The 24,225-nt window shown below is 32.9% G+C and overlaps 1 protein-coding gene across 4 annotated transcripts in view; it reads right to left on the bottom strand.

Moving 5' to 3' along the window:
• Window positions 1-24,225, bottom strand: part of LOC140051483 (nucleotide sugar transporter SLC35D2-like) — a 41,520-nt gene that overhangs the window by 8,044 nt on the left and 9,251 nt on the right. For 3 of the 4 annotated variants that reach the window (XM_072096718.1, XM_072096716.1, XM_072096717.1), the window contains exons 2-8: window positions 8,615-8,648; window positions 6,645-6,731; window positions 5,896-5,963; window positions 4,558-4,629; window positions 4,119-4,187; window positions 796-898; window positions 26-186 (exon numbers count right to left, since the gene is read on the bottom strand). In XM_072096718.1, coding sequence (XP_071952819.1) covers window positions 26-186; window positions 796-898; window positions 4,119-4,187; window positions 4,558-4,629; window positions 5,896-5,963; window positions 6,645-6,731 — 560 coding nt within the window. In that variant the 5' untranslated portion in view covers window positions 8,615-8,648. The remainder of the gene's footprint in view (window positions 1-25; window positions 187-795; window positions 899-4,118; window positions 4,188-4,557; window positions 4,630-5,895; window positions 5,964-6,644; window positions 6,732-8,614; window positions 8,649-24,225) is intronic. The other variant, XM_072096719.1, reaches the window with a different exon arrangement.

Genomic DNA, 24,225 nt, shown 5'->3' with positions numbered 1-24,225 from the left:
AGAGATAAATTTAAATGCCACATACCCAAAAACACAAGCCAACAAAAACTGGCAGAAAAATGCTGGATTATGCCAATTATCATATTGTAGTGCTTTATTTATTTCTCCATTGTACAATGCTATACATGATAAGGGAATCACCATAAATAGTGCATTGTAAAATAAAACACCATTGTTTCCTAAATCCTGAAATAGAAGATTTCATTATTAATAATACGCAATAATCCAATTAAGCATGTGGTTTAAATATGATTGATATAATATTAATTGTACGCATAATGTATGTTCATATTCATATATTTATATAAAAAAAATTGAATATCACAATGATAGAATTGGAATAAGAATAATTAATAAAGAAAGAAACAGGTTCAGTTATCTAGGATTAATGTACCCATACGTTCACATAATTGTGTTTTTCAGTGATACAGTATCTTGAAGATGGCTGCCTTTAAATTTATTTCTAAAGGGATCCCAAGTTACAATAACACTGGTAAAACATTGTGATTGCAGTGGAACACCTCCTTTAGGACATTACCAGTAAAGCTGTCTACACTATCAAACTTTATGTGACTAAAAGATGTGATGTTCCCATATATGGACATGATGATGTCATATCACTACTATATTTAAGCATATCACTACCATATTTGGGCACATCAAACTTTTTTTTATCAAACTAGTTTGGTAGTGTAGACAGAGCTACATAGGGTGATACTTTGTCCCCTTGTATAAGTGTATTTAAAACAATAACAATGTTAAAAGGATAAAGCATGATTAATATATAATACTTACCTTAGAGTCTAATTTCTTTTTTACATAAACATTATTACATGCTGTAAATATATTGTTCATTGAAATAAAAAAATAACCTAACATATCAAATGCTAGATCATCACTGAAAAAGAAAAAAAATATCGTAATAAGTTTATGAATATTATATTTGTACTACTTGGCTATTCTATCATATATTATTGTATAGGTCATATAAATATTAACATATTTAATATATATATATATATTTTATATCACTTGCACTAGTGTTGCCCGAAAGCTCTGCTTCTGTTGGTACTCTTTTTGATATTCGTCGCTGCAGAACTTAATCTTCTTTTCAATCATATATCCCACGTGTTACCAGAATTTGGAATAACTTACCCAGTGAAATCCGCAACTTAAATATTTCTGTTAGTTCTTTCAAAACCAAATTACTTAATTATCTCAATATTTATTTTTTAAATAATTTTGATATTGATCATGGGGTCATTATCAAGTCCAATGAATAAAATATAAACAACAACTAATTAAATAGCACAAGCCAAGGGTCAAAGTTTAAATAACAAAAGAGCTATTGTCTAACATCTATGGGTATGACAATTTATTTAATATTCGTAATCCACAACGTGTTACTCGTAGCTCTTCTTCTGTTGGTACTCTTTTTGATATTCGTCGCTGCAGAACTGAATCTCCTTTTCAATCATATATCCCACGTGTTACCAGAATTTGGAATAACTTACCCAGTGAAATCCGCAACTTAAATATTTCTGTTAGTTCTTTCAAAACCAAATTACTTAATTATCTCAATATTTATTTTTTAAATAATTTTGATATTGATCATGGGGTCATTATCAAGTCCAATGAATAAAATATAAAACAACAACTAATTAAATAGCACAAGCCAAGGGTCAAAGTTTAAATAACAAAAGACCTATTGTCTAACATCCTGTCAAATGAAAAGCTTAGCTTTTACAGAGTCACTTTGTTTATTCAGACTAGGTTTTAATTGTCTGATATACAACATTTCATAGATAAAACAGTCAAATTTGTTTTTGCATTTCCCAAGTATACTAAAACATGAATTAATTTTACTTGGATTAACAATCACGTTATGATCCTTTAAATGCTGTCCTATTAAGCATCTACTATGTTCAACAATGCGTTGGTAGAGGCATGGAGTATTTACTCCATGGTAGAGGTGTCGGCATGTATATCCAACATAACTTGCATCGCACAAGTCACATTTAAATTTATACACAACACATTGTTGACTTATAATAGTTGGTTTCTTTTCGACTTTCCTAATGTTATCTTTAACTTTTTTACTTATGAATACAGGGACAATGTTTTTGTTTATTTTGTGACTTAGTTGGCATAGTTGTCGCTTGACGGAGTTCGAAGATTTCTGGTCTTTGAATGGCAGGATGATTCGCACTGGTATTTCGGATAAATCTGTTTCACCTTCTGCAGTGTTGTTATTGCTCTCTGCTGGTTTAAAGTTCTGTATGGTTGTTGTTATTAGTTCATCTGGATATTTCAGACGCTTAAAAATCTTCCTTAGAATTTCACATTCATCATTAAAAAGCTGGTGGGTCGACGATAGTTTGTAAGCCCGATTTAACATAGTTATAATAAGTGACCTTTTATACTTGTTGTCAACGTGACTATTGTAGTGTAGCAATAAGCATGTGTCTGTTGGATTTCTATAAACCCGTGTGTGCAATTTTTCCAAATCTTTGGTTATCAGCATTCCTAGGAAAGGGATTGAATTGTTCACGGCAGTTTCCATTTTGAACGCTATCACAGGATGGGTTGTGTTAAGTAAAGCTAAAAATTCATTGGCTGCTTCTAGATTTGGCATGAATACTAGTGTGTCATCAACATACCGTTTGTAGTATTTGGGCATGTGGTTCGTAGATTCAAGGCGTTCCTCGATGTGGCACATAAATATATTTGCCATAAGGGGCCCCTAGAGGTGATCCCATTGCAACTCCAACTCCATCAACCTGTTCATACAAGTTACCATTAAATTGGAATAGCTGATCTTTCGTTGCTATATTGAGGAGTACAATTAAATCGTCCTTATCTAAGTTTAGTCCATAATTATCGTTGAACCAGTTGTTAGTAAATGCTTTATCAGCAATAATTTGAATTGTCTCGGTTAAAGGAACATTTGTGAATAAGGACGAGACATCATATGATACCAAAATATCACTAGCATTTATAACGGTGGAGCGTATATCAGCTGCAAAGCTAAATACATCATCTATTGTATATGCGTTCTGGGATAGCGGTTTCAACTTCTCATCCAGCCACTGAGCTAATTTATAATTGTAGGTACCTGTTGCTGACAAGATTGGTCTCATAGATAACTTTTCTTTGTGTGTTTTAGGCAATCCATACAAATGAGCTAACTTTGATCCGGTTTGACAAATTGATTTAGCAATTTCTTTTGGAAGAATTTTATGAACCGTTGAAATCATATCTTTCTCCTTTTTCAGGAGTGGATGGTAATGTGTCATTGCTCTTCCTCTTGTTCTTGGTTGTTCATTAGAGATTGGTATAAATTTGGAAACATTGTTGACTGATGCTTCACATAATAAATGTTCATACTCACTTCTATCCATGACTACTACTCCTGATCCTTTGTCTGGCTTTGTGATGATTATATCATCTCTCTTCTTTAATTGGCCAAGCGCTCTTGTTAAGGCTTTTGGTGGGGATGGTCCTTTCCTTTCTATATAATTAAGTGCGATAGACTTTAGAGTAGCTGCTGTTAATTCTTTAGTTTCCTCACCAACAATTTTAGGCTCCAGCTTCCAGTACGCTTTCTCGAAATTTGCTTTAATTTCCCTGGATGAAACTCGGTGAGGGTAAGCAAATTGTAAGCCACGGCTGAGCGCTAGCTTTTGAAAGAACGATAGTCTATTCAGCTCTTCCGATATTACATTTTTCTCAAAGAATTTAGCAGAATTGCTCCATCGTCTCTTTGACTTTTCCTGATCCACTTTGGCAAATGTCGGAGTGAGTCCAAGGTTTTGACATAGAAGAAATTCAATTGACGTTTCACAACTTACTAATTTCTTACTACACTGTTCAAGTCTCCTGAACAAGTGAAGCTGGTCATCGCGTTTCAAATTATGAATTATTGTAGTAGCAATTCAAAACATTCACAGCATTCATTTAAAAAAGAAGCCCCCCTCTTTAGTTTGTAAAAGTAATCTTTAAAAGAAGCCCATCTTGAAAAGAAGCCCTTCAAAAGTTAGGTATTACGGTACTATACATAATAATATACATTTACACAATTAACCAATCAAATGAATATTATAATTAGGGTGACAAACCTTGCAGCTACAATAGCTCCCAATATCATGGCATATACAGTACATTGTACACGCACACTTGTTTTCTTTCTACCAAAAAAAAAATATTACAATCAATTTTATCTTTACTTTTTTTAAATACATTTTTTATATAAAGAATTTATTAAGAAAATATTTGTTAATTTTTATTTATTTATTCAAGACCTAACAGGGTGTCAAAAACACAAGAATCGCAATAAAATACAATATCAAATTTGATGTACATAAATCATATATAATCGTCGTGAGGTGGTTTCCCGAATGATCGTTAAATCAAAACGGTAAAACTATACTATAAACAATAGGAGAACTAACAATATTGACATTAGGAAACATTTCAACAAAATCATAATTATTCTAACATTTGAGTAAGTTTATAGTTGATATAGCATGCTTCCTACCTATTTACACTCCTACTCACCCCAATAATAAAAACTCCAAACACATTGTAAAGAGAATTGAGAATCTTCTCAGAACTGTGAACATTGGTAAGCTGTCGGAATTAATAACTTTAGTTAAATTTCTTTACATAAGTTGGGATATTATTAGAGAACTCCCCTTTTCCCCATATCAACCTACCCCCTTTAAGACATCTCTGTGAACGAACTAGAGAGGAAATATATACAACCAACCCCTATTTAGTGGAAACACACTTTATTTGATCTCAAATAGGGGATAGGGTTCTAATGTATCTAGTGATAGTTGCTAGTATATTGTTTAATACTGTATATTTACGATAGTATAGTTTATTGTCATTTTCTACAACAAGGTACAAATAAAATTTGGTTTGTTAATTTATATTTGATATAAATACAAAAACAAAGAAGTTACAAAGATCTAACAAGCTTGGTATTAAATACATGAATAGAATTATAAACAAATGATTGTCGGCAATGTTTAGTGTTGTGATTCACAGTGATCAGTCTACCAATTTGGCTAAGCTTAAAGAATTTATTTAGATTACTGACAGTTTTTAGGATGTCCCTTTCATGAAGTGAAATAAGAGGTTCAAGGCTAATGCTGATTATTTTACTGGCCCACTATTACAATTTTAGCTAGTTTGTTTTTTTCCATTTGAGTTAGATAAAAAAACCAGACAATTGAGCCGAATAAAAGAACACTTCTAATAACACTATCATAAAAAAGGTTAAGAATTTTACGTGATATTTATAAGCAAACTGGAACCTGTCTAAAAGCGGGCTACAAACCTTAAGCAGAATTCACTTAACTAATGACTCAAGGCACTTCATCGGAATAGATGTAAGTGCAATAGGTCTGAAGAGGTGGTATATTAGACACTTTCCACAATCGTGGAACGGTATGAGTATCCAGTGACCAGCTAATAACTAACTTGCTAAAAATATAACATAGCTCATTTGCATAACTTTTGATAGTTTTGGCCAATAGACCATCTGGCCATGTAGCTTTGTTGCTTCTAACCTTATTTAAACAATTCCAACAATTTTATTTTTACTGATCACGTGTTTTTTGAAATGCCAACAAAGAGAGGGATTGCCAGATCAGGTTGTGATGAAAGAAAGAGAACATACATTTATATAGTCAGGTGGGGGAGAAAATGGAGAAATGTGTGGGGAGGGGATTTTTTTTGGATGTAGGGAGGGGATGGACTGCTGCTTCTGTGAGGATAATCATCGTTTATGTATAGAGCTATTTGTGTGTGTGTGTCATGTGAACAGAGTACAATCTTTGCCTATCGAATACTCCCACCATTACAGTGAACATATAGTAAAAACCTTACCTCAGCTTTTTTGTGCCACCGAGACCAAAAACCATATTTCCCATGTAAATAACAGGTAATGGCCATATCTGGTTAGATAATGAAATATGATGAATATGAATATTATTTATTATATACTGTACAATTTGTGATTTTAAATGTAAGTATATTTCTTAATAAAGGCTTTGAAAAGGTTATTAATGGCCAATTTAATGAGGAAATTAATTTTTTTGTGGTTTTAAACATCAACGTCAAACAAGAATTTATCAAGCAGAAAAGCAGGTATACAATGTTTGTTAGATAGAAATGTACCAAAGACATTTAAGCCTGTTTATGGCAGCCGATACCAAAAAGGGACAGGACTGCTAGGCCTGATATGGCCTAACTTATATTAGCCTAGTTTGGTAATAATATGCGGTGTATGGAAGTCCCCAGACAGGTTGACTATCACAAAATTAATACTCGTCCTTACCAAATACAAAATAATGTATTACGGCACCTACTGTAGATCTTCGAATTAATGGGTAGGCTTACCAGAGTGCCTCATTTTGCACGAAAATTAGTCAAAAGTCGGGGGTAGGCTTATACCCGAGTATGAGCTTATAGCCGCATCAGTACGGTAATATTGTTTTTACTTTGTACAATATTGTATATTTTTTAGCTGTATTTCGGATGCACCACTGGATGTTGTGTGCCATTGTATCAACAGTCTTTCAAAATAAAAGTTATTTAAGTGGATAGATAAAATTTTGAATGATGGGGAAATATACCTTTTTTGGAATCTGTCTTGACAAATCTGGGTAAGTCACAATATTCGCACATTTCGCAATGAACAATAAAACTATTGTTGCAACCATCTGAAAATAAAAATAATATATCTGAAATAGTAATTGCAATGTATTATAATGTTGTTTTTTTCTTTTTTACTATGTAGACCATGATAAATACAGTGAATGTCTGAAACAATTGTGTTTAGTTTTATCAGAGCTACAGTAACCTCATAACTTTGTATTGCATTGATTGGTATATAAGTTGCCCCTTTTATAAAAGCACACAACATCATGACTATTGGCCCATCATTCGTCCCAACGAGTGACCGCGGAAAAATTAATTATTAGTATTTTTGTTGATATGTGTGGTGTTATAATATGAATACTCACATAATGTTGTATACTTTTAAAATATACCAATCAATTTGAATGCATTTTCCTCTCAAATTGTTATAAAAAATGATCATGCATATAATTCTGCTAAATGCGAGATGTGGTCACTCATGCAGTTGATCAAAATGCGTGTTTCATTAAAAATCACTTTGAAACGTGGAACGTCCTGCTAAATGCAAGACGGTTGGTAACTATGTGTATATTTTTCTTGTTTGGTTATCATTTATTAGGTTATATGCATTAACATTATATAATATTAACCTTATTGATTTTGTCAGAATCTTTATACGTTTATTGTTTCCTTAGCATTATTTTGTCCGTCAATTATCTTGATATCTGTTTCATCTAGCCAAGTCAATTTTTCCAGAGTATATTCCTTATCGACAGCAATCGATGGGGTTATGTTTTCTTGATGTGCAATAAAAAATCACGTTTGTAATCATATCTTCGCAAGCATGTATCATAATTAAACCAAATTTGGTACTCATAAATTTCAGGTCATATTTCATCATATGACAATACAAATATGTGCGTAATGCATATAACGCATGCGTATGCGCGCTTACACTTTTCAAAATTGTCAATTTATTTTCGATGAAATTAGAGTACGTTTCAGGCAAATTGCCATGAGTGCGCAGAATTTTGCTTGCGCACTGCACGTTAAACTGTAATGCATACTCTTTTGCCTGATTTCTGTTTTACAACCTTTCTTTAGCAATTTCATCATATTTTATTAACTTTTCAACTTGAAACCAAGTGGTAATTAGGCTATGCACGTGTAAGTTAAAAAAATGGTGAAAATATGCTACATTTTAAAATTAATATAGACACTATCTTTCATTTATTTTCTTGAAGTGATGTATGTATGATTTATTATAAAATCAAGAGAAAACAAGTTGATTACATCATCATCAATTGCATATTGAATTTAAACAAATTAATTTCGACAATCAAACAAACTATGAGTGACATTTTCTTGGACTGAAATAACTTAACCTTTTTTAACTTCTTTAAAATGTTTATATATTGAAGTTAAAATTATATACTTTGACATAGTAAATACACGAAGTAATCCTTCAACTTTTAATCAATTTTATATGACTCTGTGGTCTGTGCTCACGTCTATAGTATTCAAGGTACCGAGATCGAGTCTCACCTTGGAAGACAAAACAAAATAAGATTTTTTATTTATATCTGTATTGTTCATTCAATTTTATTTCTTAGTGAATAGATTAATATACCCATGGAATAAAAAAGTAAAAAAAAGTAACCTATATCTTTATTATTATGTAACAAGGGTGATTTATGACATACGCGGAGGGATCTTTGATCAGATTGTGATACCGGCTACTGTATTTGCATTAGCAAAATCCGATCTTCATATATTATAAATAATTAAAGATTCTGACAAAATCAATTAAACAATATATATTTTAAAAATCAATTATTTTTATTTAAATCAATACATATAAGCTATAATTCGTCATAGTGACGAATTAAATGTAGTTTTAATTTATCTTTATCTTGTACCAATCAATACAGTAATTCAGTGAAATATTTTATTTGTATTTATTTACCTGACCTATACCGACAAATTGGAAGGAAGGAAACCTAGAAATGGAATATAAGAAAAATAAAACGTTAATATTAATAAAACATAATATGAAAATGGAAAGTGAATGTGGGTGGGCTTGATTTTCCAGGTAGGGTTAACTTCATCAAGGTAGGCATATCTACTACAAAAGCAAAATATAACTTGGACTTAGGCCTAGTGACTCCCTTATGACATGTGTGTTATTGGTACGAAGTCTCCACAGTAAAGTTCTCTACCGAATTCGATCGGCCCTAAACTGTCTTGGCCCCACGTCAAGTCGGACCCACGTCAAGTAGGCCCCAAACAAGTCAGCCTCTAATAAAGTATGGAACGCGAAATAAAAATGTGAGTTACGTGAACTTCGACTTTCAGATTTGCAAAAAAAAATGCTAGGCCTAGGTTCACTCACTAGCCGCGCTATGGCTAGTGGACCCTGCCCTGTCGCGATCGCGGCCCACGCGATGAGCCTTCTTGAATTGAGTTTGCTTAGCTAGCTAGCTAGGCCTAATAAATGCTAAGCCTCTTTATCGGCAATGATAAACTGTATTTTCTTTTATGGTTTAAGCCCGAAACAATACAAAAACGTATAATAAATACATTTCAGTTCTTATTCGAAATCGGTATCGATTGTTTATTGCCATCTGTTTAGCACAAAATAGGTACCCACAAAACGCGAACAGCACTAGTCCCTCAATTGTACGCACACGCACCTAGATCATCGAGGCATGTAGTTTACAATTTCAAAAAAGTGCGGGCATATCTTAACGTGCTACTATGCTATTGTATAAATCAATTATTTATATTTTTATAATAGACTATATCATAAAAAATACAAATGAATAAATAAATATTCATCATGTCAAATTATTTGAGTTCATTTTTACAACAGTGTCCTAAACTGTTCAAGTTGTGTGTGGATAGTTGCCATCCGTATGTGCCTTTTTTTATTCACCGACAGTCTTCCGACGATTGCTGTTGTTGCTATACTAGTATGACAATCAACATTAAATGACTCAGTGCTTGATTGGCATGAGGTCGTATCGGTTATCATATGGACATGCTTCATGCTCTCAGTTTTTAACATTTTCAATAGGGTTACCAAAAAAAAACCGATATCCAAAGATGTCTAAACGTGTTTGGTGCCTTCTCTAAACAAAACAGGTAGAAATAACAAGAGTGCAGTCGACTCACCGGGGAATGAAAACCAGTGTTTTTAACAGTGCTTAGATGAACTGTTTGCGAAGGAAGTTTTCCATTTAATTCGGGACTACCTTTTACAAAATCGCAATTTAATTGAAAATATAAGTTTATCATGCTTTCAGATATTCATCTTTAATAAATATAATTATTTATTTATACTGTATTCATTCGGTGGGATGCAATTATTGCTATCAGCTTATGGAACGCCTGGGTGTGTTCATAATTTATTCTTGTATTCACTGCAACCTTTTAAAAAGATGGTAGAACCTATTAATTTAGGCCTATTAGTATAAAAAATGTATTTTGATGTTCAGTGCTAGGAGAAATAGTCAAAATACATATATACAGTATGAATTAAATAAAATGAGATAAGTAGTGAACTTTTTAATTGAACATAGGGCAGTGCACTGCAGTTAAGTAAGACCTTCTGCATTTTTTTTTCAAATGCTGATTTTCAAACTTAGAAGAATGCCCATGTACATGGGAAGAATGTGTGAGGCCTGTGTCAGCAAATGGCTAACCATGTTGTCATTGAGCTGCTGCAACAATATTTTGCATTAATTGTAAAATTATTGATTGGAAAGGGGTATGTGTATACACATTTTGCTTTCTAAAAATTAGTGTATCAAACAAATCTAAATAATAAATACAAAATTATACTTTATAGGGCATGTATAAAACATTATTAAAAACAAAAATTTAAATTTAAAAATATATAATGTACAGTACAATTCATTTTATTTAGTTTATTACATTTAAAGGAAACTTTTGGCAATATCCAGACAAACTCATCAGGCATTCTTAAATCTGTTTACTTGCTGAAATAAGTAATGTTATTTCTTTTAATTAGTTTGTTTTATTCTTATATATCAGATCAGATATCATATTTATATATACTGGGAATCATCACATGTTGCTAACATGTACTGTACTGTACAAACAATTATCGGAATCAGAAAAACAAAGCATTAATTAACAACATGAAACAAGACTCATTTGCAACAGAAAAACTGATGTTTTTTGGGTAATAGAATTTTAAAGTAAATGTTTTTTAATAAACTTATGCTACAATATTTAAATTATCTATCCTTAATGGCAATCTCTTATAATAAAAGTTTAAGAAATCTTAAACTAGAAATAATAATGCATCATATGAAAAGTGATTGTCTACTTTTATTTAAATGAATAATTATTTGAAAATAGTGTTTGCTTTGTTTTTTCATTTTGGTAACATCATTCATGAAGATGATTTTTATTGTTTTTATAACAATATGTTGTTTGTTTTCAATTAACGGGAGATTTTTTACCGTATTTTTGTGAGGTGAGGTGGATTTTGCATACCTTTTTGTCCATGTATTGCTCGCAAGTCTAAATTGCCTAGAAACTTAGTACTTACTGTATAACTCACTAACAATGCCACTGTATTTTTAAGAAAATTGATCAGAATCTCAAAAACAAAGCATTAATTAACAACATGAAACCAGACTGATTTACAACAGAAAACACTTTTGCTTTTTAATCAAAACTTTTTTTTTGTTATTTTTTAAATGTAATTTTATGCTACAATATTTAAATGTATATCTTTTATGGCAATCTCTCACAAGGTGTAATCTTAAAACTAGAAATAATCATATAAAAATTTATTATAATTATATGTTTAACACTGTGTTATACTGTATAGTATATGTTTATGACATAGAAAGTATTATATTCACTTAATATTTGTAAACGAAGAAAAGAAAACTTTTATTTAAATCAATAATTATTTGAAAAATGTAAGAAGAAAGAACACACAATAATAACCGATCTGCTATTGTTCTCCTATTAAAGGCACTATGGGCGGGCCATAAATACTCTAGTTTGGTAGTTTTGTGAACAAGGTCGTTATTGCTGAAATGTTATCGTTTTTAACATAAAACCGCACGATTTTTGCGATAAAATTTGGGTTTAATAAATGAACAATTATCTACCTTTGTTTGTTAGGTATTTGCAATATTGGTTCTGAAATACTATTCTGGCAGTATGGACGATTTCGTCTAACTTAAATTTATCGGCTTTGATGTGCATTTCATTTTATTTAATCTTTCTTTATTCTGAAATACACTTTCAATACAATGTACTGATTTCCAAAGTGGTTCAGTTCTTAACTACATAATGTAAACAAAATACAGTATATAAATGGACAAAAGAAAATATAAAATTAAACCTAATATTGTTAATGTTAAAATCAAATTAACACAATTAAAGTAAGCACATTTGAAGGTAAAAACAGAAATAATTGAGATTTTTAAACAAGATAAAAGAAGTTGTATCATTGAGCATTAATTAGATTTAGTTTTCAATTAAAATTAAAGTTTTGAAATTTGTGATTTGAAAGTTGATACTGTCATATCATAAAGATAATTTTTAATTTTGTTAGGTAGAAAGTTCCATAATTTTGTAGATCTGTAATTAAGCATAAATAAACATTTTTTCCAACTTTCTTTTCAGAGAAACTATGGGGTAGTAGTAATACTACTATAAACAAGCGATAAACAAATATAGGGCCTAAAAGAATGCCGAAAATAATCATATTTAGCCACCCACGCGAATGATGTAAACAATTAACAACAGTTTTCGAAATAATTAATTGCAATATAAAATTTTTAGTATTTTATTTTACATTATAATTATATAACATTTGCAATATCAATAAAATATATTAAAAAATACCTAAAAATGTATATTAACAATCATTGGTTTGGACTATAATGTGAGACGTTCAACCCACAAAGTGGAACCAACGTCTCAGGGCCGAATCGTCCCGGATTTTTACATTCATTTTGTTGGATTCCTGCCTCGTACTTTTAGGAAATAATAAATGGTGCCTCGCATTTTTTGTTTACGGTAAAACGATACCTCACACAAATATTTGACTTGCCACGCTTGCCTCAAACTTTGTTACTACCCCCTAGCTAAGGCTAGGCCTATGCTGTATCACCAGAGCCAAGCGATTCAGAAGGGGCCCGCGCCTCATTTGCCTCATACTTTGTTACTCCCCCCTGGCTAAGGCTAGGCCTATGCTGTATAACCAGAGCCAAGCAATTCAGAAGGGCCCAGCGCCACGAGACAGGAGAGACTGGTCATCGTCGTCTTCGTGCAACTAATAAAACGACTAATGTTGACTGTATATGATTTTACGCTCTATATTCATCGTCTTTCCCTAAACGTCATTTTTTGTAAAGTCCCTAATAATAGCCAGGAAAGCAAGATTTCTAGTCGGATATAGGTCAACCCATACCCATGCCAACTCGTACCCACCAACTCATACCCAAATTTTTAGCTCACTTAAACCCATCATGGGCTGGCCCATACTCATGTTTAATGCTAAAGTATATTTGATTACATTTAAACCCAGTTTTTATACATTTTTAGATACCAATCATAATGATCGATACTGTATTTAAGTGTAATGGCAAAAACTACTGACCTAAAAGGTATAATATATTTACAGACTCGTACAAAAAAGGTACAGCCACCGTTTTTGGAAACCGTAATTTTTCTAATTGACCCTGGGTTATTATTCTTTTTGATTGTTTTTTTAAGGGGGGGGGGGGGGTAATATTAGAGTAGTGGGTTACTATTACTAATCTTAAATTAGGCACCTGAAAATAGTAAGCTCCCCCTCCCCCCACCCCAACTTTTCCGGTCAGCAACTCATAGCAAAATAATAAAACAGTGAAATAAACAAACTTGGTTGAACTCTAAACTTTATTCTATAAACTCAAAGACACTCAATCCTTCCCCACACCCGAGATCAACATGCATTATCAAAATACGGTTGCATCATAAGTGTGACTCTAATAGTAATAGTAACCCGCATGGGTTACTATTAGAGTAGTGGGTTATTATTATAGATTGACTTATAAGGTGGGTTACTATTAGAAGGGCGGTTACTATTAAGAGTGTGGATTACTATTAGAAGATTTACGGTATACTATCTAGCTAGCTACTAAGTTAATAATTGAGGGTGCTGTTTTACATGGAAGATGTCAATGGCTGCTTATTATATGGTAAGTAGGATCATGCCTACTGAATTCTATTTTTCATGAATAATATTATTAAAATTTAATTAATCTATTTGACAATGACACCCTATAAATGCGTGTTTTTTTTATACAAGGGGAATCTCGTTCAGCATAGCACACACGTAGCACAAAATCTACGAGTAATTCGACCACATAGCCCTCCTGCAGGCTCTTTGCTTAAAACAGGGAGTTCTTAATTCAAACAATCTTATATACCAATAAAATGTACATTAACGTTTTTATTGAATCTAAATAGAATTAATATTTACTTGATCGAATAAATGTAATCATGGAAGATAATTAGGTGATAAGGATAAAAATTGATAAGTATAACAATTGATAATACGTTGCTGGTACTTTACCTAGGCTTAATTCAATTGTATACTATACTATAACAGTAAAATAATTTTTTCTTAATCAAATGTTCTCTACTGTATGTAAATAATAGACAGAAACGTTCTCTATAAAAATATTTTACATTTAAATAAATGTTAACAAATAAAATGCCTAAATAAACGATGTTTACAATGAATGGTCATTATTATTGGCACACATTTCTCAAAGACCTGTCAAATAAAAAAAAACTATAAAGTGATAACCAATAATATAGTAAGATTTTGTTAGACACTTATCCACCAAAGTGCTCAAGGCGCATGTGAAAAACCAATGGAGACTAATTCGTAAACTTTACAAAGCTACCAGTACCAAATCTAGAAATAAACACATAAGGTGCACAGACTGGCTAGTACATAACTAAGTATTCTCAGTTATCTGAGTACCTAGACAAATAAAAACCAAAATTATATATTGCCAACATAAAGAAGCAGATGCAAATCAGATAGTTTATTGCCTCAAAATGAATATTGCAAGCCAAACCATGTTCTGACTAATCCTTGAAAAATGAATTTTGAAAAGTTTTATAAGTTGTGCTTTTACCATTTATTTTATTCAATGTCAGCGTAACATTTTATGTCTGATTTGATTAATTACAGTTTTATAATCATATTATTATTATAATAAAATAACATAACTTTACTGATCAAATAATTTGATTACTTGTACTATAAAACCATCTATATCATAGTTTGGACAACTTTGCATTTGTTTGGTAATTAACTAATACGCATATAAAAATGTTGACCTTTGACCTTATGTCAACTGATAAAAGTGACCTTATGTCAACTAATGAAATGACATATTCGCTCTTTTACATTGCGTATGATCGATTAAAAGGATAAGAGGGCGCTGTAGTGCTGACGCCTGTACTCCTAGCTAACCTGGACACATTTTTTTTCTTTTTACCTTTATTTTACTGTTTTGGTTACTGTTATACCGTGAATTGTGTTTGTTTGTAATGCTGAATGTGTAGTAACCTAAATTTTGATTTCTGCTGACTAAGTGCCTCTCCAAAAATAACTGTTTTTCTAAACTGATTCTTAGGCCTAAAGGTGATTAAAAGTGACTGTGTGAACTGTAGCGTGACACACTACAACACGGACTGTGGGTGTGAGACAATAGCCAGCTGAACAATGTGTATCAGCCAGCCTAGGCCTAGACCTATTTCGGATAGCCGTGAGTTTATGCTTTCATTTCGCTTGGCGAAAAATTATAAACGTATTCCTGAGCTTACTTACCAATACCTCAGAGATAATAAAATCCTCAAACACAAACGTTCTCGAAGAGGAGGAAGGAATATTCGGAGATGTATTGCAACTATAATTTCGCAAAGTCAAAGAAATTACAATAAAAGCGATGATAATATTGTCCAGGATAGGTTGCCTAAAGTTCTAGTTAAAATAGTGAGAGAAGAGTATGCCTTTAATAAAAGAGCTAGACTTCCATCAATACTACTCACTAATGCTAACTCACTAGTTAATAAAATGGATGAATTTGAAATTGTAATGAAGAGATATCGCTATTATCACTGAAACTTGGTTTACTAACGATCTACCTAGTGATTCTGGAAAATTTAAATTATGTGAATATGAAGTATACCGTAAAGATCGGGCAAATAAAAAAGGAGGTGGTGTAGCAGTATACATTCGTAATCATATAGAATCTGCAAGCATTACTGAAGCTGTGATACCCGAAAATCTTGAGGTGGTGTGGATCCAGGTTAAAGTACCATCTTGTATTGGATCAATCTTATGTATATGCGCTGTGTATTACCCTCCGAGGTGCAACCATGCAATGCTGCTTTCTGACCACATTGTGACAACAGTGGATAAGATTCGAGGAACACATAATAAAGCAGCATTTATTATACTAGGCGACTTCAATGAATTTGATACTGATGAGTTAGAAAACCATCTCTTACTTAAACAAGTCGTTCTTTTCCCAACTCGCAAACAAAATTGCCTGGACAAAATTGTCACTGATGTTGATAATGTTTACGAAACACCCATAAAGCACAGTCCATTGGGCAAGAGTGACCACTGTGTTATCATTTGGAAGCCTTTAAATCAAATTCGCAAGCCTACCTCAAAAGCCTTGATCACAAGGCCATTCAGAGAATCTTGTATTCGATCGATGGGCCAATGGATAACTCAGGAATCATGGGAGGAGGTGTATTTGGCAGAATCAGGAGAGAAAATGGCAGAAATCCTTGAAAATATACTAAAACAAAAATACGAAGAACATTTTCCGCAAAAAGTAATTCGACGACGAAATAATGAAAAGCCGTGGATGAACTATCGCATACATAAATTGATTGATGAGCGACAAAAGGCATATAGATCTAATAATATAAATTTATGGCGAAGCCTAAGAAACAAAGTAAAGTATGAAATTAACAAAGCTAAAGAGAAACATTATAAGGATAATATAGAAGGACTAAAAAATGCACAACCCGGTAAATGGAATAAAACAATTAAAAACATTACAAGTCAGACAATATTAAATTAAATAATTATGGTGAATCTGTTGAAGAACAGGCTGAACAAATTAATGAACATTTCTCAAGAGTATGTTGCCAGCTTCCACCACTCAGATTGGAAACACTTCCCTCGTACTTGCCTACAAAACCACCCCCCAAAATATACCATGGAGAAATTTGGAAGAGTTTAAACAAATTAAACTCCAATAAATCTGGCCACCCAGATGATATTCCGGTGAAACTCATTAAGCTGTTTTCTTTTGAAATAGCACAACCCCTGTTTTTAATCTTTAATACCTGTCTAAACGAAGGGGTGTTTCCAACTGTGTGGAAGACCGCATCAATTGTACCAGTACCTAAAGTTAAAAAACCGACAATGGTTGGCCAATTACGACCTATTTCACTAACTAAAATATTGGGTAGAGTATTTGAATCATTCCTAGCGGGATGGTTAAAAACGGATTTCGAACCAGTATTGGATTGTAAACAGTATGGTAACGTGAGAGGAACTAGTACAACACACTACTTAGTAGATATGTTGAATACGGTTATATCCAATATTGATGTGCCAGGGACCTACGCCACATTATGTACAGTTGATTTCACAACTGCGTTTGATAGGATAAACCATAATGTCGCTATTTCAAAGATGATAGAATCTGGTGTTAGACCGTCGATAATTCCAACGATTAGCAGTTTTCTGATGAATCGCACCCAGTGTGTGAAATTTAAGGGACATTGTTCTGGACTAAGAACTATAACGTGTGGGGTCCCCCAGGGTACCAAACTGGGACCCAGCATATTTACTGTTATGGTGAATGATGCGGGTAACACCACTGATAATCGTTGGAAATTTGTGGATGATCTAACACTGGGAGAAATAATTAATATAAAAAATAATAGTACATCATCAGAACTTCAATCCCATTTATATTCCTTGAGTTGTTGGTGTAATCAAAATGACATGCTACCCAAGCCTTCGAAGTGCCATGTTATTAATATAAATTTTATGAAATCCCAAATAAACTACCCCCAATTTACTATAAGTGGTGAAAAAATTGATACTGTACATAGTATGAAATTATTAGGTCTTGAGCTACAAGACAATTTAGGTTGGGATATCCAAATCAAAAGTATTATCTCTAGAGCAAGTAGAAGAATGTTTCTTCTTTATGCATTGAGAGGATATAGTGCACCTATTGGTGACATGTTAAGTATTTATCAACTCTATATTCGGCCGCTGACTGAGTATGCATGTGTTGTTTGGCACTCTAGCATTACAAAACTTCAGACCAATGAAATTGAGAGGTTGCAAAAGCGAGCATGCAAAATTATACTTGGCCAGGACTATGAGAGCTATGATACGGCCCTTACTCAACTTAAAATTACCAGCCTTGCTGAACGTAGAGAAAAATTAACATTAAAATTTGGAGAAGGTATCCTTAAGTCAGAGAGACATCGTAATATGCTGCCTGCTGAAAGACCTAATATATCTAGATTACGTAACCCCAATAGATTTACATTACCTAAAATAAAAACTAACCGATATAAAAATTCAACGATTCCCTATATTATAAACAAATTAAATTTCTCCTGTGAAAAATTAAATTAAAAAAATATATAATAAATGATTGTGCAATATTACCGCCTAAAATAATCAAATGAAGAGCACTGCAGACAACGTTTAATATTAATATATACTGTAAACTTTTATTTTCCGAAATTTAATATCTTTTTGTAGATTTTTAATGTTGTGAATATTTTAGTGAATAATTGTGCAATGTTGCCACCTATACTAAAAGATAATAATAATAATAATCAAATAAAGAACAGTGCAGATAGGTTTTACTTTAGTATATTATAATGTAAATTTTTCGTTTTTTTTAAATAAAAGTGCAATTGTATTTTCCAAAATTGTGTATATATTTTAAGATTCTTAATATTTTAAATTTTAGTGAATAATTGTGAAATTTTGTAATTGTATATTCCGAATTTATTTTTGTAGTTTTTATAGATTTCATTTCAATACTTTTTATTGTAATACAAACGTTATTAGCTATGTGCTATTGTTTTTGTAATTTTATATATACCGTAATAAATAAAAAAAAAAATAAAAGAAAACATCCAATTTTTGTTAAATATTATTTTTTATTTGTTTTTATAGGTACGTTCTATGATAGGTCAATATTGACATTTGACCCTCATCACAAGGATTTTTTTTCATAAGGTGATTGAAAAGACACCTAAAATAATAAAATGTAATAAAAGACCAAATTTGTTATTTAATACATAAATACATAATACGTTGTTGTAATTGGTAAATTTTAAAGTTCGACCCCTTATATCTAAAAAATGCTTCCTATCCGGATCGATTACCTTCCAAATGGTGGAGCACTGTGGCGCAATGGTTAGAGCATTGGACTTGCAATCAAGAGGTTGTCGGTTCAAGCCCCGGCTCGGTCACTGCAGTGAGTCGTTGAGCAAGATTCTTTATCAACATTGTTCCTCCCCACTCAGGTGATAGTAAGAAATGGGTACCGGTATGTAAAAAGTACTGGGAAGGTAAATCAGGAGGAGGAGTGGCCCCCCCCCCCCCCCCCACAAACATACACACTTAGTAAATGGAGATGGTCACCACGGCCGTTAGCATTAGCTTAGGTTTCGACTTTACCTTACCTACCTTCTAGAAAAGTTGGATGGCAATTTGTCCCCTTTCGGGTGCCACCGGACTATAGGCTTAAATAGGCCATTTGGAATAAAAATGAAACCCTCATATATATAGTAACTATGGACGAATGAACTAGATGCAACACAATTTCCAACATTGAATTATAATTCCTTTACTTCTAATTTGGCTATCAATATATCGGATTATAATACTGTATATTGTATAATGAAATAATATTTGAGATTGAGTGCATGTTTTTAATGCTTTATGTAACGTCCACCAACCACATGAACTTGCTCTATTACTACAGCATTGACATTGTCGCACGTTATTAAACTTCTGGATTCAACATTGCTAGGTCTAGCCCCGGGGCTGAGTCACAGAATCAGCGCACACGTCCATGCAGCCTGGCGGCGCCGATAAGCAATCTCTACAGACGCGATATGAAAAAAAAGTCCTTATACGATGACGTCACACAGGTCACCCCATTGGTTGATTATGGCGTAATGCAATTTTACCGTACCTTTAGCAAAAGGAGTTAGGATACGGTTCCGTATCATTAGCCACAGCGTTTAAATTACAAACAGCTAACAAAAAATACAATTTGTTGAACAAGCCAGAAAATGTCGCCGGCAAACTGAATTAAAACAATTTTCAAATTACGGTGTTTAAAAGTTATTTTCTCTCATTTGTTCACGCTTTGAACGTCTAACTTTTTGTTTAAGATTTTAATTAATATTAGGCCTATTATTAAAAGAATTATGGCGTTGATTCATTGTATCACTTTCAAATCTACAGGATAAAACGTTAGAAATTTCACTCTATGGCCTATAGTTTTGCGCCATAAAATCGGTAAGTAAGCCAACAAATGGTACGAGTAAGTCAACAAATGGTACGAGTAAGTCAACAAATAGGTACGAGTAAGCCAACAAATGGGTACGAGAGTATAGCCAAATATGGGTATGTACGAGTAAGCCAAATAAGGCTTAGGCCTAATGGGTAAGACCTAAGGCCCAATGGGTTTGAATATTTGTCAAACAGATGCCAAATTGTTAAAATCGAAGACTCCTTATCCGTTCCCATGGATATTTCATGTGGAGTTCCACAGGGTAGCATATTGGGTCCTTTGCTTTTTTTATGTTTCATAAACGATATGGTTGTAAGTATCGACCCTGAATGCAAATTGCTGTTATATGCTGATGACAGTGCAATTGTTTTCTGGCACAAAGATCCGACTGTCGTCGCTGATAAACATAGTAAAGCTCTTGATTCATGTAGAGTATGGCTTGTCGATAACAAACTATCTATCAATATCAGTAAAACTGAATCTATTATCTTTTGTACCCAAAAAAGGCTTCAACGTTTCTCATGGCCTTACTTTAACGGGTTCAAAATCAGTAAAATATTTAGGTATAGAACTTGATAGTTCTGCCTCTTGTAACAACATCGCCAAAAGTGTAATAAAAAAGGCGAATAGTAGATTAAGGTATTTATATCGTCAGGCTAGTTGCTTGGACAAAAATACGAAAAAACTGTTATGCTCTGCCTTAATTCAATGCTTGTTTGATTATTGTGCTTCGACTTAGTATGAAGGTATTGACAAAGTTTTGAAGCAAAAACTACAGACCACTCAGAACAAATTTGTGCGTTTTATTTACGGTTTCAGACCACGATCTCATATTGGTCAGAAGGAGTTATCAGACATTGGCATGCTTAAGGTGGAAAGTAGAGTAAAATTTCTCAGGCTTTGTAATGTTCATAAAATTGTCAATAACAATGCAGCTCCATATCTATCTGAACATTTCTCACGGACATCCACAATCCACACATATAACACACGCCAACGTAATGTTAATCTGGTTTTACCTCTACTTAAAGGAAATAAATCTCATATTAAAAAACATTTTGAATGCAATATTTTATATTTAGAATAATTTTGATAACTATTAAATGGTCTTGATAACGTGCAATTTTTCTCATTACTTGTTTGCTTTCTCTTTTAATTTTTCTGTTTTACTGGGCTTTATTTTAATGTATATATATATACAAATCAGGCAAAGAACATTAATTCTAAACCCCCCGGTGATATACTGAAATTTCATTAATTAATTTGAAACGATAAAGATGAGGAAATCTGTGAGAATGAGAAAAAGTCGCCCCAACCGAGACTCGAACTCGGACCGCCTACTTGATATGCAGATGTCCTAACCATTAGACCATATATATATATTTTTTATAAATGTTGTATTTTCTCTTGTTTGTTATGTGCAATTTGGACCCCATTGGAAATGGGCTGGTTTTTCCGGCCTAATGGGTGTTCCTGATGCTCGTTATTTTGTCTTTTGTCTGTTTGTTATTTTAATGTTGAGCATCAAATAAATTCAATCAATCAATCAAATTCAATCAATCAATCATAAGACTTAACAGTGAGCCAAATACTTAGGAGGTACAAGTAAGCCAAATAATTAGGTACGAGTTTGCAGGTTGGTTTGGCATGGGTATGCCCATGGGTTGACCAGCACCCTTTTACGTAGCCTGGCCTCCTCTAGCCGGATGCTAGTCAAGTCGCCCCATCGCAAAGTCGCCCCATCGCAAAGTCAACCCATCGCAAAGTCGCCCCAATGCAAAGTCGCCCCAATGCAAAGTTGCCCCATCGCAAAGTCGCCCCAACACAAAGTCGACTAATCGCAAAGTCGCCCCAAAACGTTAAAATAGTTAAAAATGTCGCAATGATACACAAAATAACACGCAACATTGCGTAGGCCTACAAAATCCCAATCTTGCGTAAAAAATCCCGTACTTTTACAAACAAAATCCCGACAATCGCATTGTTGCGTACAAAATCCTTTACTTTTACAAACAAAATCCTGTAGTCTACAAACACAATCCTGTCAATCTCGATCTTGCGTACAAAATCCCGTAATTTCATAAACAAAATCCTGCCAATCCCGATCTTGCGTACAAAATCCCGATGTTGCCTACAAAATCCCATAGTCTACAAACACGATCCCGATATTGCGTACAAAATCCCGCAATTGTTTAAAAAAATCCTGTCTATCCCAATATTGCGAAAAAAAATCCTGTGTTTTAATTAAATTAAATATTGTTATTCAAGCATTAATTAGACGGGTATTTGATTATTTGAAAGGAAAAAGTTACGGTAAGTTAAGTTTAGTATGAAAGAAAAAGCAGTTCCAACTTTTTGGAATGTTATTGTTAATGAAAAAAGTAAAATTGTTGCTAATAAATATTCAACTAGTTCCATTTAAATTCTTTTTTATTTTAATTCTTTTGCCTTTGGTCACCAAGAATTTGTTACACTGAACAGTATAGAAAACGTCTTCTCCTTCTTCTTCTAGATAGATATGGGCGCTCCATACTAACGGCCCCTTTGCACAGGAAGTCGAATTAAATAGCGGCCAGAGGGGTGTGTCGAAAGCGAAGACCCTACGAAATGGTAGTGTACACAAAATCCGACAAAAAACACCTTGGATTTACAGATTCTAACAAAATATTTCTATTTTAATCGTTAAAAACATGACTTTATCTATGAACAAGCTTACGTGTTTTCGCCAATGGAGTTAATATGTGATATGGTTTTACGAACAAACACATCTAGCTATTTGCAAGGCGACGGACGCACAAGGAGGACATCGCACAGAGAATTGAATTGAATGCAATGCTTACAATTTAAAACCATAGCCAACTCAGGGAATAGTTTCGCCAGTGTAGCATAGCAAAAAGCTATACAAAACAACCTTCTTGCTACAGATTAGTATTAAGAGGTAAATTTGGTAGTGATATAATGTCGACAATACATCTACACTGTATAGAAATACCAGAATTGTTGAAGTAAGCCAACTTTGAAATGAGCTAGAAAGCAAACAAAAATTAATATATCTCCAATTTTTTTATATTTATTATGTAAATATCATGTAGGAGATAATTTTCACAAAATTTCATCTAAAAAAAATTTGTCCCACAAGGTCAAATCCTAGGTCAAATGGAATAGAATAAGTTATACATCTTTTAAATAGTTCTATCTCAAAAGTAAATAGAAGATTTGGATAGCTTTAACAATTATACTCTAGTAGCTAGATCAACTTTCGTATGCACTTTGAGGTCCAGAGAATTCGACTTCAGAAATTGGTTTAGGGTGGTCAAACAATCATTTTTGGCTTAGTTACACATTTTGAAAATGTGGCGAAAGGTCAAAAGGTCAGGGTCAAAGGTTATAAGATCAAACACCATTATGTCCTTAAATCTCGACAACCACTGGTCACAGCGAGGTAATTTTGGTCTCAAATTGATCAGAAGGTATACATTCATATTCAGTCTAATGAAACATTTTAGTCGAAAATGACCGGAAATGCCATTTCTGACCTTTGACCCATAAACCAGGGCATGTCTGTATCTCCGTAACTATTGGCCGTAGAGACTTGAATTTGGGCTCAAATTGTTCGAAATATACATTTAGTTATTTGTTACACATTTTGAACAATGTTACAAAAGGTCAAAAGGTCAAGGCCAGGGGTTATATGAATAAACACAAATAGGTATTTGTATCTCGGCAACCACTGGTCACAGCGAGTAAATTTTGGTCTCAAAATGTTTAGAAGCTATACATTCATATTCAGTCTAATGAAACATTTTAGTAAAAAATGACCGGAAATGACATTTCTGACCTTTGACATACATACCAGGGCATCTTCTTATCTCTGTAAGTACAGGTCGTAGAAACTTAAATTTAGTATCAAATTGTTAGAAATACACATATTTACATT

Source organism: Antedon mediterranea, chromosome 6, assembly GCF_964355755.1.
Source record: "Antedon mediterranea chromosome 6, ecAntMedi1.1, whole genome shotgun sequence".
In the NCBI taxonomy this organism is placed as follows: Eukaryota; Metazoa; Echinodermata; class Crinoidea; order Comatulida; family Antedonidae; genus Antedon; species Antedon mediterranea.
The sequence above is the reverse complement of the archived record's forward strand: the minus strand, read 5'-3'. Positions and strand labels throughout refer to the sequence as shown.